General features: G+C 40.5%; 1 protein-coding gene across 2 annotated transcripts; it reads right to left on the bottom strand.

Moving 5' to 3' along the window:
• Positions 1-5,555: 5,555 nt before the first annotated feature.
• Positions 5,556-10,902, bottom strand: LOC116295798 (non-homologous end-joining factor 1). Of its 2 annotated transcripts, XM_031703731.2 has the most exons (8): positions 10,696-10,902; positions 10,516-10,614; positions 9,869-9,970; positions 8,667-8,805; positions 8,304-8,365; positions 7,794-7,908; positions 7,336-7,502; positions 5,556-6,655 (listed from the first exon to the last, which is right to left on the bottom strand). In XM_031703731.2, exons 1-8 carry the CDS (start codon positions 10,894-10,896, stop codon positions 6,563-6,565), a joined length of 978 nt encoding a protein of 325 aa, XP_031559591.1. In that variant the 5' UTR covers positions 10,897-10,902; the 3' UTR covers positions 5,556-6,562. The 2 variants fall into 2 exon arrangements, with proteins under 2 accessions (XP_031559591.1, XP_031559593.1); XM_031703733.2 differs by lacking the exon at positions 9,869-9,970.
• Positions 10,903-12,209: the final 1,307 nt, after the last annotated feature.

The raw sequence follows: 12,209 nt of genomic DNA on the forward strand, positions 1-12,209 counted from the left end.
CCTAACTGGTCCCTGGAAACGTATGAGATTTCGAAGTCCGTCACCAAGGAAGGGCAACCCGTGTTGTATTACCTAAATGGCCCAAGTCGTGGATTTGTCATGGAAGAGCTGCTCATAGTCCCCAAAGACTCAGAGTAGCGCAGCACCACGCGCCCGATTGCACTCTAGGCATGTCAGTCTTACGTTGCCTCTGCAATGGCCGCGTTTATTATTTATACGATCCACGGAGAACTGCTGATCGTCATTTGGGTCAAACCTCCATAGTAGAGGTATGTTACACTTGGCACACCTTGCCCCTTTCTTATAGACGTCGTCCACGCATAGGTCGAACGTCATATTTTTTCCTTCGTCGTGTCTCTTGTAGCGAAGGAGTTTCTTAGCAATGTTCTCCTTTGCTATATCTTCTGGCGTTTTATCGTAACGCAATTGCGGACCCCAAGCCCTCCGCAACTGTTTGGCATGCTCCACACGGCTCACAGCGGTGTATATCAAATTACTCCAACATAACCGCTGGTCTATAATCCATAAGGTTTCCTTTACGGTTAGACCTTGCGCGCTGTGGACTGTCATACAATATCCCAAACGCCAATCTGGATGGGAGGTTATTTTTTCAACCTTTCCCATAGGCACCCAGACTTTATCGTGAGTTACCGCGTTTCGCAGTTGGACGTCGGTGCCCGGCACCCACACGTCTCTCTTCTGCATGCGGGTATCGTGGGGCTTGTAGCAAACGGGCACCAAATGGCTTGGGAATCTTTCGCGGTGTACTTTTAATAAATCTTTCTGTATTCGCGATTGTGCTGCGCGCTTACTGCTCAACACCAAATCCTCTGGATGCCACGCGGTAAGGAAGTCCTCGTAAGACTTCGCTCGGATGCGTTTACGCAGCGTCTTGTTTTGCTCGGCATCACTGAGGCCCCTTAATGCCGCCTTTAAGTCTCTTACTTCGTCCTTACTGCGGTAGTCAGCATTGATTTCCTCTGCATGGTCTACCATTCCTTTTAACCATTTATGGGGCATTTCTCCGCAAATGGGAGGAGGTTGGCATGGATCTCCAGCAAATATCACTTGACACTTTCCGCGGAGGAAGTCTACGAATTCCTGCAGGATTTCTAATGGCACGGTGCAAATCTCATCCCATAATATGACCGACGGTATGTCGCGTATTGCTTCCGGCACCCACTTTTGACCATTCCAGCGAAAGAAGCTGTGGTACGTTTGCGCGTCGTGGCCCATCTCCGTCAATTCTCTTTCAAGGCGGTGTGTCGGCGTTAACACCTTCACGCGGGGGAATAACTCCAAAACCCTGGTGGTCTTACCGCTGCCTCCGGGCCCGTACAGGTACGAGAAGCGTTGGTAAGAAATGGGATCCACAACGGATGGCAATGGTTCCTCAGTGGGGATTATGGCACCTTTTACGTGTTTCCCGTGGTATTCCACACGTTCTCTCCAGGCTTTTATCTCTTCATCTTTCACACGCCATTGACCACTTTCCGCGAGTTCATCGGCTGTGTAAAACTCTTGCATTTTTTCTAACACTTCGGGCTTCACGTAGAGGGAATCCGTAGCCACGCGCGGGATATCCTCTTTGTCAAACCTCAACAGCATCGACAATAGATTGATATGCGCATATGCGAGCATGCTGGCGCGCAAATGGTAATATTGTGGGCGATGATCTTGATAATAGCACAACGCATTCCATCGTTGCTCACCTTTACCTTCTATGAAATAATTCCACTTCTCTACGGACACCATCGTTCCTTGCTCATGTGCACGTTTTACGAGGAAGCTCAACTCTCCGTCGTCGGTTATCAAACGCCTTTGCATGTGCTTTTCTCCTTCTTTTGCACCCTGGGTGAATTTGCCTATGACAATTCTAGCAGTGGGATTATGCTCTGGCAACCATTGCGTAAACGCGGAGCGGCACAATATGGCTTCATGCGCTGTGTACGTGAGCAGTTCGCGCTCTTCGAGAAACTTCAGCAGGGGTATGGGAATCCATTCTTTCTCCTGCAGATGTTTCCCATACCACGCGTAAATTATCGGATGTAAGCCCTTTGCTAACTTCCACGTGGTCAACCGCACGAACCCCGTAGACTTGGGAGCATCGCACTTACCTGGCAAAGACACACGAAAGAACTGCGAATCCGGATGCCCGTAGCGGTCGTAATACTCCTTGCAATCCCCGAGGCCTTTAAAACTGGCAGGGTAACAATGTTTCATGTCTAAGGATACGTATTCGTTTTCGTCATACTCCATGTTCCACAGACCTCCATGGCCGTGCTCTACGCAGGCTTTGGCTATGTCTCCAAATTCCTTAGGCGTGGACTTCCATCCATTTCTTTTCTTCGCAGCTAGGAAGTCCAAACTACGGATGCTTAAGACCTCGTCTGAAAAGTCTTCCCCTAACGTCGCACAAGCACTTTGAATGCGTTGGTGTTCTACTAGAGGCCTGTAAAGAGTACCATCCTGCGTCATAAACTGACTTCCTTCCGCGTCCATCAACCAAACGGAATTCTCGTGGACCAATTCTGCCAACGGCGACATCTTATAAACCTTAGTTTCCTTCTTTTTGGGAAACCTAAGTTCTCGCCAAGCGTGTCCATTGTGTTGGTAGATGACAATAGGGGCACCTCTACCTCCATATTTTTTCGTCCCTTCGTAAATGCAACCGTCCGTGATGTCCTTCACGCGTATGCGGCGTTCTAAAGCCGTCTCTAACTTCTTGATGTTTTTGATGGTACCTCCGGTTTTATTAGTATCTCTTTCCCATTTCCTGATGACTTCACTTCTTTTTGGCGTAAGCTTGCCGCCACGAGAAGAATCTTCGAAGAACTCTCTGACCAATTTCCCGACGCAATTGCCCGGATGTCGCATTGGTCGCAACTTTCTGACATCCGGCTCCTTAATCTCGTACGCGCCGTAAATGACAACGGTAACCGGGTAAGCGACCTCATAGAAGAGCATGTCAATTCCCTCTAATGCCCCTGGTCTCGTTTGCTTATTCAAGATGAACAAACTCTGCTTACCAGACGCCCTGATGGGATTACGGCCCTTTTCTATCACCCACTCGCCATCCAAATACTTCACGAACGTCAACTCCAAGCGGTAGTCACCGTCCGGCATTCTGTCGATTATCTTTTCAGCCATCTCGTGATTCATCGTCTTGTCTGTCTTTCCCTCCATAAACGTCGCGAAGACAAAATCCGCATCTGAGCTATCCATCACCTGATTTCCCAGCCTGCGCACAGTTTCGTTTTGAATGTCGTTGACGGATGCCATGTATATCTAAAGGATATCTTTCCCTCTGTTTGCGACCCCAACAGAGCAGCAGTTAGGCACCTTTCGCGTGTCGGCCGATCGCGCAAGACCCCCTGTAGGGCGGGTTACCGACCTCTAAAAACCCACCCCCCCCTGATGTTTTTCGACTTTCGATTTTTGGCTTTGTCGGCGCTCCGCGAGTCCGCCTAACTGCTGCTACATATTATTAATATAGAACCTAGTTAAAACGAATCTGTGAGTCGGGCTGCAATTTTATCCCGAATTTCTCACCTTCTTTTGTTTAATTAAGAACAAAAGAAGGTTTAGACAAAAGAAGGTGAGAAATTCGGGATAAAATCGCATGCGCAGTGGAATCGATTCTTAAACTATGAAAAGGCTTATAGGTTGCTATCAATAGACGTTACTTCCGGTAATAGCTGCGTGTTTAATAATGGCTTATAGAATCTTGGAGGTTGTTTTGATCTCTTTTTCCCTGGTTTAATGTCGTAGAAATAGTAAAATACAATAGTTTGAGGACTTATTTTGATGTTTCGACTTAACAACCGCTAGTTGCCCCTCAGTCAACCGCTTGTTTGCCCCCCAGTCAACTCCAAAAAAGTCACGTGATTGATAGTAAGCAACTGGTTAAATATTTTAAGACCCAATGAGAGATAATGGCTGAATTAGTAAATGTCCATAATTCCACAATAATAAAGAAAAGATATGAAATTTTTTGAGAAACATTTGAGATTTGCGAAAAACATAAAAGCGAGACCGGTAATGTCTTAATTATCTTTCTCATACAAATGAATCCTTGTTATTTTCAAAACGCTGTATCTTTTCAGGCATTCATGATAGATCAATGAAAGTTTGCTCCATTACTATATGTTAGCACGTCATTTTAGAAGCTGGTTGTTGCGAAAGGAAGTCAAAGGAACAAAGTGGTAACACGCATTTCTTGTGTGTGGGTGTGATAAACAGGGGTGGAAGAATTACACAATCACTAACCATTACTTATGCAGTTATTCACTTTTTTGCATTCCGAGGGTGTGGTAAGACCGGCTCGAGTTGGTTTTGCAGGGCAATTTGGGGCTGTCTTAGTAAACATATGTCCGAGATGAATAATAATAATAATAATAATAATAATAATAATAATAATAATAATAATAATAATAATAATAATAATAATAATGGAAGTTCCTTATATAGTGAATGAAACCAAATCTTTAAGATTGATCATAAAGGACGCTAAGAAATATGCAAACCAACTAAACTTACAGGTAGAGTACGACATCACAGAGAAAACAACAACTATCACATTAGACGAAGGACAAACTCAAGTTACTAAGTGTCAACCAAGGCACATCAAGCCGGCGCTCAAGAAAGAAACAGAAGCTAAGTTTGAAGACGAAGTAAAGAACAAGCATGGGTAGGCCAGTACTTTATTAGACAATGGCAAGACAAAGATCTAGAGAAAGAAAATTATAACATCCCTAAGATATGGAAGTACATTTCTGACGTTGTTTACAGTGTACCCACTAGTATCCTGCAACAGTTACTGACAACTAAGGTATATCGTAGAAAGAAGTTAAAGGAAGAAGGAGGAGATCTAAGATGCACGTTATGCCACGTCCAAGAAGAAACAATACCACACTTGCTATGCGGATGTTCTGCTATCGCACAATCCCTATACAAGGCAAGACACGATTGGATGTTTCGCCCTGCTTACCATCAAATCATATCGTCCTATGGGTTCACTAAAAATGAAGATCTGCAGAAACCATGGCACAAACAAAACATACCAGAACCTGTCGTAAAGAACAAAACAGCAAAGATACTCTGGGACTCTTGTCCGAGAAGACTTGAAGGTCTAACCATTTGCAGATGTAATTACAAAGGCAGCACCTTCTCCTCAGTTATTTTAAGACCCTGAGTGTTGACGTCTATTTTGTAATATAAAACAGCCCCAAAATGCACTGCAAGGTAACTCGAGCAAGTATTTCCCTCAATCTTTAAATGGCTAATACAAGGAATGCAGAGAAGTGAATACCTGCATAGGAAATAGTTGGAGTGGTGTGCGCGTGTGTACCTGTTTGCAAAAATATTTTACATACATATTAATTTGATGTATTTTATCACCGATAATTTTTCCAACTTTCAAAGCATTGTAAAACATTGACTGTTAACTGTACCTGTTTCATAATTTAATTTATTCAACTAGTTGTTTTTGTATTTAATGTTAAGTTATTTCTCTATCACTTTACTTGATAATGACATCGGACGATGTCGAAACGTTGTAATCTTCTAGCGTTCGTATTTTTATTAAATTTCGCTTCAAAGTCCAAGCTGTTCAAAACATTTATAAGAACAATTTTTCATTTATAAATATCTCTATATTTCGAATCAGTTGTACGCAGATGCTAGGAACTGCAGCTGGGAAGACGGCTATGCGGAAGAAAATCCTCTCGACCTAATTAGCACATGCTCTTGTGGACTTTACATCGCGGCGGTCAAACAGAAAGGGTTAGTGGTTTACCGATTCCTAGGAAACCTATTCTTTTTGCATTTACTAATGCCTGTAATATAACAGCTTGTGGGTGTTAGGTGGTGTTTCTTAATACATGAATTTGATATGACTAAATTTTCAGGCTTTTACATTTAAAATGTATTTTGGAAGCTTTTGGACGGCTGCAAATGCTACGTGTAAACCACTACGAAACCACGAACAAGACGGTGTAAACCACTACTAAAACAACATGCAGGTAAAGTTAAACACTTACTTACTTTACTATTTGCCCTGCGTGTAAAATTGATTCTCAGCCTACAAACCGCACTGAATAATAATGATGCATATTTCATTCAAAATTTATGCTTCGCATTGTAAAGTTTTTCGAAGTATTTAGGTCTATCTAGCTTGTAAGACAGGTCTATCTAACTTGTAAACAGGTCTATGTAGCTTGTAAACAAGTTTATCTAGCTTGTAAACAGGTCTAGACGTCCTTTTCCTATTATATCTACAAAGCAAACAAATGCTCAGCTTTTAAATTTGGCGCTTAAACAGGACGGATGACAAGTCCCCCTCGACTAGGAAACCCCTATAGAGACACCCTAGGACACCCCTGTTTTTCTTGCAAAGCGCTTGGTGCACAAAGAGTGTTTGCACGTGGGTGAATATAATGCCAAACTGAATGGCCAATATAAGAAAATGACCAGTCTCAAGACATAATATTGATTGAATGCGCCTATTTATACGAAGGAAGAAATAACGTCAAGAAAAGAACATGACTACATATCTACTTTCCTATAACTTGATCTTCTTCTTCTTTCGTTTTTTTCTTTCTTCTTCTTCCTCTAATTTTCTTCGGAGCTCTTCGCGTCGCTGGAGTTCGCGATCCTACGGTGACAAAGCCAACAGAAATAAAAAAAAATTATCAGGGCTAAACCCCCTTGATCAGGGGTGCATTCAGGGAGGAGGGCGAGACGGTCCCGCCCATTACCTTTTGTAAAAATGTATTTAAAGGTCATAGTAAAAGTAGGTAGCACAATTCAATCATCGTTCAATTCATCATCACAAATGCTTTGGGCCATTATCTAAGTTTTCTGGATCTAGTTGATGATCACAATAACAGAAGTGCATGGAGAACAAGTGTAGCGTAGGGTAGATCTTGGTATGCACTGCTACGGCGCTGTTTCTAACGCTGTTTCGGCGCTGTTTCTGTTCGTGGGTTCAATTTCCCGGTATGCACTGGATTATGTGAGCTGAGTTCGTTTGACGTGAAGCTCTCTCCCTTACCATGAAGGATTTGCTTCGGGTTCTCCGTTTCTTCTCCCTCCGTAAATATCAACATGTAAGACGAGAGTTAAGTAAATAATAATATAGTGCGTTTAGGCCAACCCTCACGGAAGTAATACATACATATAGAATAAGTAATACATAAATAATACAAAAATTAAATATAAAGTTCAAGCTTAAACATGGTGCCAAAGTATCAAAGATCAAAAGTATCAAAACAACTAGAAAAAAATGTTAATTTAACAAGAGCTTTAAATATTATTGGTGAATTCCGGCGGTACCTTTGATGGTGAGTTTTCCGTTGAAGATTTTTGTGGTGATGGGACAGGAGTCTTTCTTGGTGATATTTGAGGGGATACATTTGGCGATGCAGTGTCACTGAATAACGAGGAGGGTACCCCTGATCCGATAGCTGTTTCAAGCAAACTATCTTCTGAAACCTCTGTTTCTGTGATAGAAAAAAAAAAGGAAAAAAAAGATGAGTAGGAGTTGTAAACGTTGCACTTCAATGCTTCCAAATCATATGTGCAAAACTGTACGCTTTCCGTCGCGAGAAAATAGGGTTTTGGGGGACGTCAATCTAAGTGCTTCTATGACAATGTCGGAAAACAAACTTTTCGAAGGCACGTGTTAATAGAATGTCATAGAAACGCCTTGATTGATGTCTACCAAAACCCACTTTATGACAACGAAGATTCCATTCATGCTATTGAGAAGCAATGTAATAGGATTACTATACCTCTTAGTCTCTTTTCTTGTAGCCAAGCTCTTTTAATTACTACTTGCTTATAAAGTTCTTGAAGTCCTTCAGTAAAACCAAGTGTTTTGGACTTTGCAACAGTCTCACCAAATCCCTAGAAGCCCAAACATAATAAAACTAGTGGATTATCACTGATAGACCTACAGCAGTTTAGCCAGTCTCACCAACTCCCTGGATGAATTAATGGACCTACCATAGCTTAGCCAATCAGAAAGTAGGATTTAGGATAGACCATGATTTGCAACATTCTCAGCAGCTAGCTTAGTGAATCAGAATGCAGGATTTGTAACAGTCCAACCATTTCTTTTTTATATGCATTCATAAATTCATGAGTGGTTGCCTTACAGAATAAGCAGCAACTGACCAATCAAAACTGTACCCTGTCTTTCAAATCCCCTTCCCTTCCCTCCCCTCCCATAAAACACAAAGTTTCATTGACACTCCCTTTTTGTGCTGAGGAATGTAATAAATACCTTGTGGTATACTCACAGATGACAAGACCATCTTATTGTTAAAGGCTTCTCGATCAAATGTTTTCGTTTCAAACCTTTCTATTGTAATAAATGCAAAAGAATACAGTTATCAAAGGCCTTGTACATGTTGTAAGGTTATGAATGTTATTCCTGGAGGGCAGAAAGCCAAAGAACCTGCGATGAAAGACCTAACAATCTCTAATCACATGTGATGCTAAATCCAGAAATAGAATCTGAGGTCCCCAAGGTAAGAGGTAACTGCGAGTCTAGTGCTTTTCCATCTTAGACCTCGTATCATTCATTCCATTGAGCATTATTTATTTGTTCATTACCCCTTTAGGTATCTGCATAAAAGCTATGATAAAACCATGATACATACTGTGTGATAATTTGACTCCAGATGCCTTGTAGTCACTGATCTCAAGGTCTTTCTTTTCAAGAAGATTTTGCAATTCAGTTTGCCTTCGTTGAAGCTCTGCTACCATGTCAACCAAGGGTTCAAGAAGACTAGAACTTATCTAAAAGTAATCAAACCAAACAAATTGATGCTAGACCAAGATAGCGATTAATTTTGAATGAATTCAAAAAGTCATACAGGGCTTAAAGTGATGGCCAGTAAAATGATGGTCAATGATCGCCAGCCAAATTAGTTTTAGTATAGGAAATTGCACGATCTCGAGTACAATTTGGAAATCAATAGACACGAGTAATGTTTTGAAAGTTCTTGTAATTGCACGAGCCTTTAGGCGAGTACAATTAAAGAACTTTCAAAACATTACGAGTGTCTATTAATTCCTAATTGTACGAGAAGATTGTGCGATTTTTTGTTTATAGTTCACTCAACAAAATTTCAGTAAAAAATGCGAAGCGACGCCGTTCATCTTTGTCTATTTGGCGGCCGATTTCCAGTCCATCGTGCAACTTGAATGCATAAAAAAGATTAAATCTTACGGCTTTAAAATTTTATTTATGCTTTTTAAGTACAAAAAGATAGAAAGTAATTGTTTTGACATTGTTTTGGCCGTGTTGCCATAGCGACTTAATTTGGTACTCCTACGGAGTACAATTAACGCTATAATTGTACTCCTCTCGACCAATCAGAGTTGAGTAATTTTGTTGAGTGTACTATAAGTATGGTAATACCTCATTTCTGCCTCAACCTTATCGGTCAAAATGAATGGCAAGGTAAAGATTTGACATTGTCTAAAACAATTCATACAGTCATATCCAAGTGATCTGAGAACAATGTTAGCCAATCAGAATCAAGAAAATTTGCAAAAATGAGTGCCTGATAACAGTGACACAATATTTCATAAGTTTTATATTATTATTGCAATGGCAGGCATGTTCTTATTTTTTGGCTTCATGACACCTTTGCAGGGTCGTTGTTTCTATGACACTATTTCAGATCAGCTACATAAAATTTGAAAATGACCCTAATAAACTGTAGTTTGTAAAAATATCTCACGAAGATAAAGGTCCAAAATCCAAGTTTAAAAAAGGAAAAAAGAGCCACCCCTACATAGTACAGCAGTACGATTAGTTTTAAAAAAAGAGCTGATAGATATCGAAGTCATCTACCATTTGTTCCTCAGTTGAACAATGAAAATCCCAAGTAAACATGACTCCTGGTTGTAGTGTGGTTTTGAAATGAAGAACTAGTTTTTCATCATTTTCATTTTCCTGGTGTGAAAAAAAAAGACGTTATAAAATACCTGTCATGAATCTTGCATTCTGATTGGATGGGAGATCATGCTTTATGAGAGCGCACAGCACACAAGTGCACTTTCTATTTAGTCATTTTTATCCAAAATATCAGTTATATGTTTTCCAAATAATGGTTACTCTAATTTGTATTTCATGCTTGCATGCTGTGCTGTGTGGAGTTATAAAGTTACTTGTGGATTAGCAAAACATTCCAGAGGTGTGGAGAAGCATCATGCTTCAATTGTGTTCTGCCAATCCCTGCATGCTACTACGCACAGTACGTAGTACTACAAACATTTTCTTTTTCTTCAATGAGCTAAAATTTAGCATGTGAAGCCATATTAACATCAATCAAACTCAAACAAGAATCAGATTCTCAAAGAAATGACACGTGGTGTGGAATGGGAAAGCATTGATTACGCCCAAGCTATTGAAGTCTATAATATGGCTTGACGTCCTGACTTTTGTTAAGGATTCAAGTAACCCCTTCATTTATTTGCAACTGCAAGAAGGATGGATACCTGCATTTGGTACTTGGTAAGTTGTTGTTGTTCTTCCACGTTCTTTTTAATGTGTTTCACGATATACGTTACGTCAGCCTCAATATTTGGATTCAGCTCCTATAAAAAATAAAATAGGTCTTTCAACTTTAGCTATAATTCAACTTCCTTTAGACAATCCTCTACAGTAAAAAAAATTGCCTTGTTTCTTGTTTTGATCGTGTCTTGGTCAGATACCTCGAGCCATATCTTATTAAAGTCACTAATGCAAATCTCATAAGCATTACTGAGATTACTAAAGTACGATTTAACTAAAAAATGCTTGTTATTGATAAAGAAAGGTCGCCATGGCTGGGAAATCAAGCTCTCTTTCCTGCAGAAATCTTCATCACTGGCAGCCATTTTGAATCACTCTCATAGCAGTGGGTGCTGACCGAAAATGTTGCTGCTTCACAATTATTTTCCAAGTACACGTCACCGCGATTTATAATTTTCCCGCCAAAAAAAGGTGCGGTGGTTGTTGAGCAAGAGGACCGCATTTCCATTCATATCAGGGTTCTAAAAAAAACGGGTTCTAATTTCGACGTTTATGCGTTAATAAGCTTTATATTTTACAAACAGGCTCTTTTGGGGATGATTAACAAAGTACCAAAATTTGGGGAAAATTCAATGAATGCGTATTTGAGATATAACGCCCTGAACGTTGGGAGAGGTGATATTTTGATCAGCACAAAAACTAACATTTTCGGTAATATTTCGAAGTAGAATTGCTCGAGGTTAGCAGAATTTTGTGAAGAGTGTAAAGCACAAGAGACACAAATGAAACACTAAACGTTTTTTAGCATGAATGAGAGATAAAGAAAAAAATTACGGAAGTAGCAGCCTTGTCGTTTTTCTGCTCTGTCACCTGGAACTTCTTGAATAAAGTGAGGTAAATGGAAGCTACTTTTATGTATTGGGAATTACTGGGAAATAGGCCACTAAAATGTTAAAAAGTCGAACCAGATATTTCTTGAAAAGTCTTTATTGACCTCCTTCAGTCTCCGAGCTTGAAAAGGCTAACTTTCTTAAGAAGAAGGGCGCCTTCCAACGTTAAATATCATTACCTAAATAAATAAATAAATAGGATTTAGCAGTGGCATTTCCACAGAGTGGCTCTTCATCCACTGTAATTCCAATTGCCCTATTTCACTATGACGTCACATCAAAACAATCTATTGTTTAAACACAAAGGATTATGGTCGTCGGAGGGGGTCAAATCAACGCAAATTCACCGAAAATTGTTCTAAAACCCGTATCAATCCACGAAGAGAAGTAGAATAGCCAGTAAACGCTCAGAATATTTTTTAGTACATATTAACACATATTATATCTGAAAACCAGGCCATTTTAGATTAAACTATTTCGCTAGGAGCAAATTTTGTTGAATTTTCTATTGGATTTGGCGATTCGGTCCCCCACATAAACAAGCAGTAACGTCATAGTGAAATAGGGCAATTGGAATTTAGGAGTTGATTTTTGTGGAGGGAGGAAAGCCGGAGAACCGGAAAACCCTCGAAGCACAGGAGAGAACCAACAAACAACTCTACTCACATACGACACCGAGCTCATAGGGACTCGAACCGGGTCGCATTGGTGAGAGGCGAGTGCCCTCATCGCTACGCCACCCATGCTTCTCAATAAGCCTGAAGCGAGATGACGTTTTGCCCCCGTCT

Source organism: Actinia tenebrosa, unplaced genomic scaffold (assembly GCF_029948245.1).
Source record: "Actinia tenebrosa isolate PJP-AT-01 unplaced genomic scaffold, QUT_ActTen_1.0 PGA_scaffold1__47_contigs__length_23844297, whole genome shotgun sequence".
Taxonomy (NCBI): domain Eukaryota; kingdom Metazoa; phylum Cnidaria; class Anthozoa; order Actiniaria; family Actiniidae; genus Actinia; species Actinia tenebrosa.

Excerpts from the sequence above, each read along its gene's own strand:
- LOC116295798 (XM_031703731.2), bottom strand. The coding sequence starts at position 10,896 with ATGGCTGCCAGTGATGAAGATTTCTGCAGGAAAGAGAGCTTGATTTCC. Across the intron at positions 7,503-7,793 it reads ACAAGAAAAGAGACTAAGAG|AAACAGAGGTTTCAGAAGAT; the intron begins GTATAGTAATCC and ends TTTCTATCACAG. Across the intron at positions 6,656-7,335 it reads CGGAAAACTCACCATCAAAG|GATCGCGAACTCCAGCGACG; the intron begins GTACCGCCGGAA and ends TTGTCACCGTAG.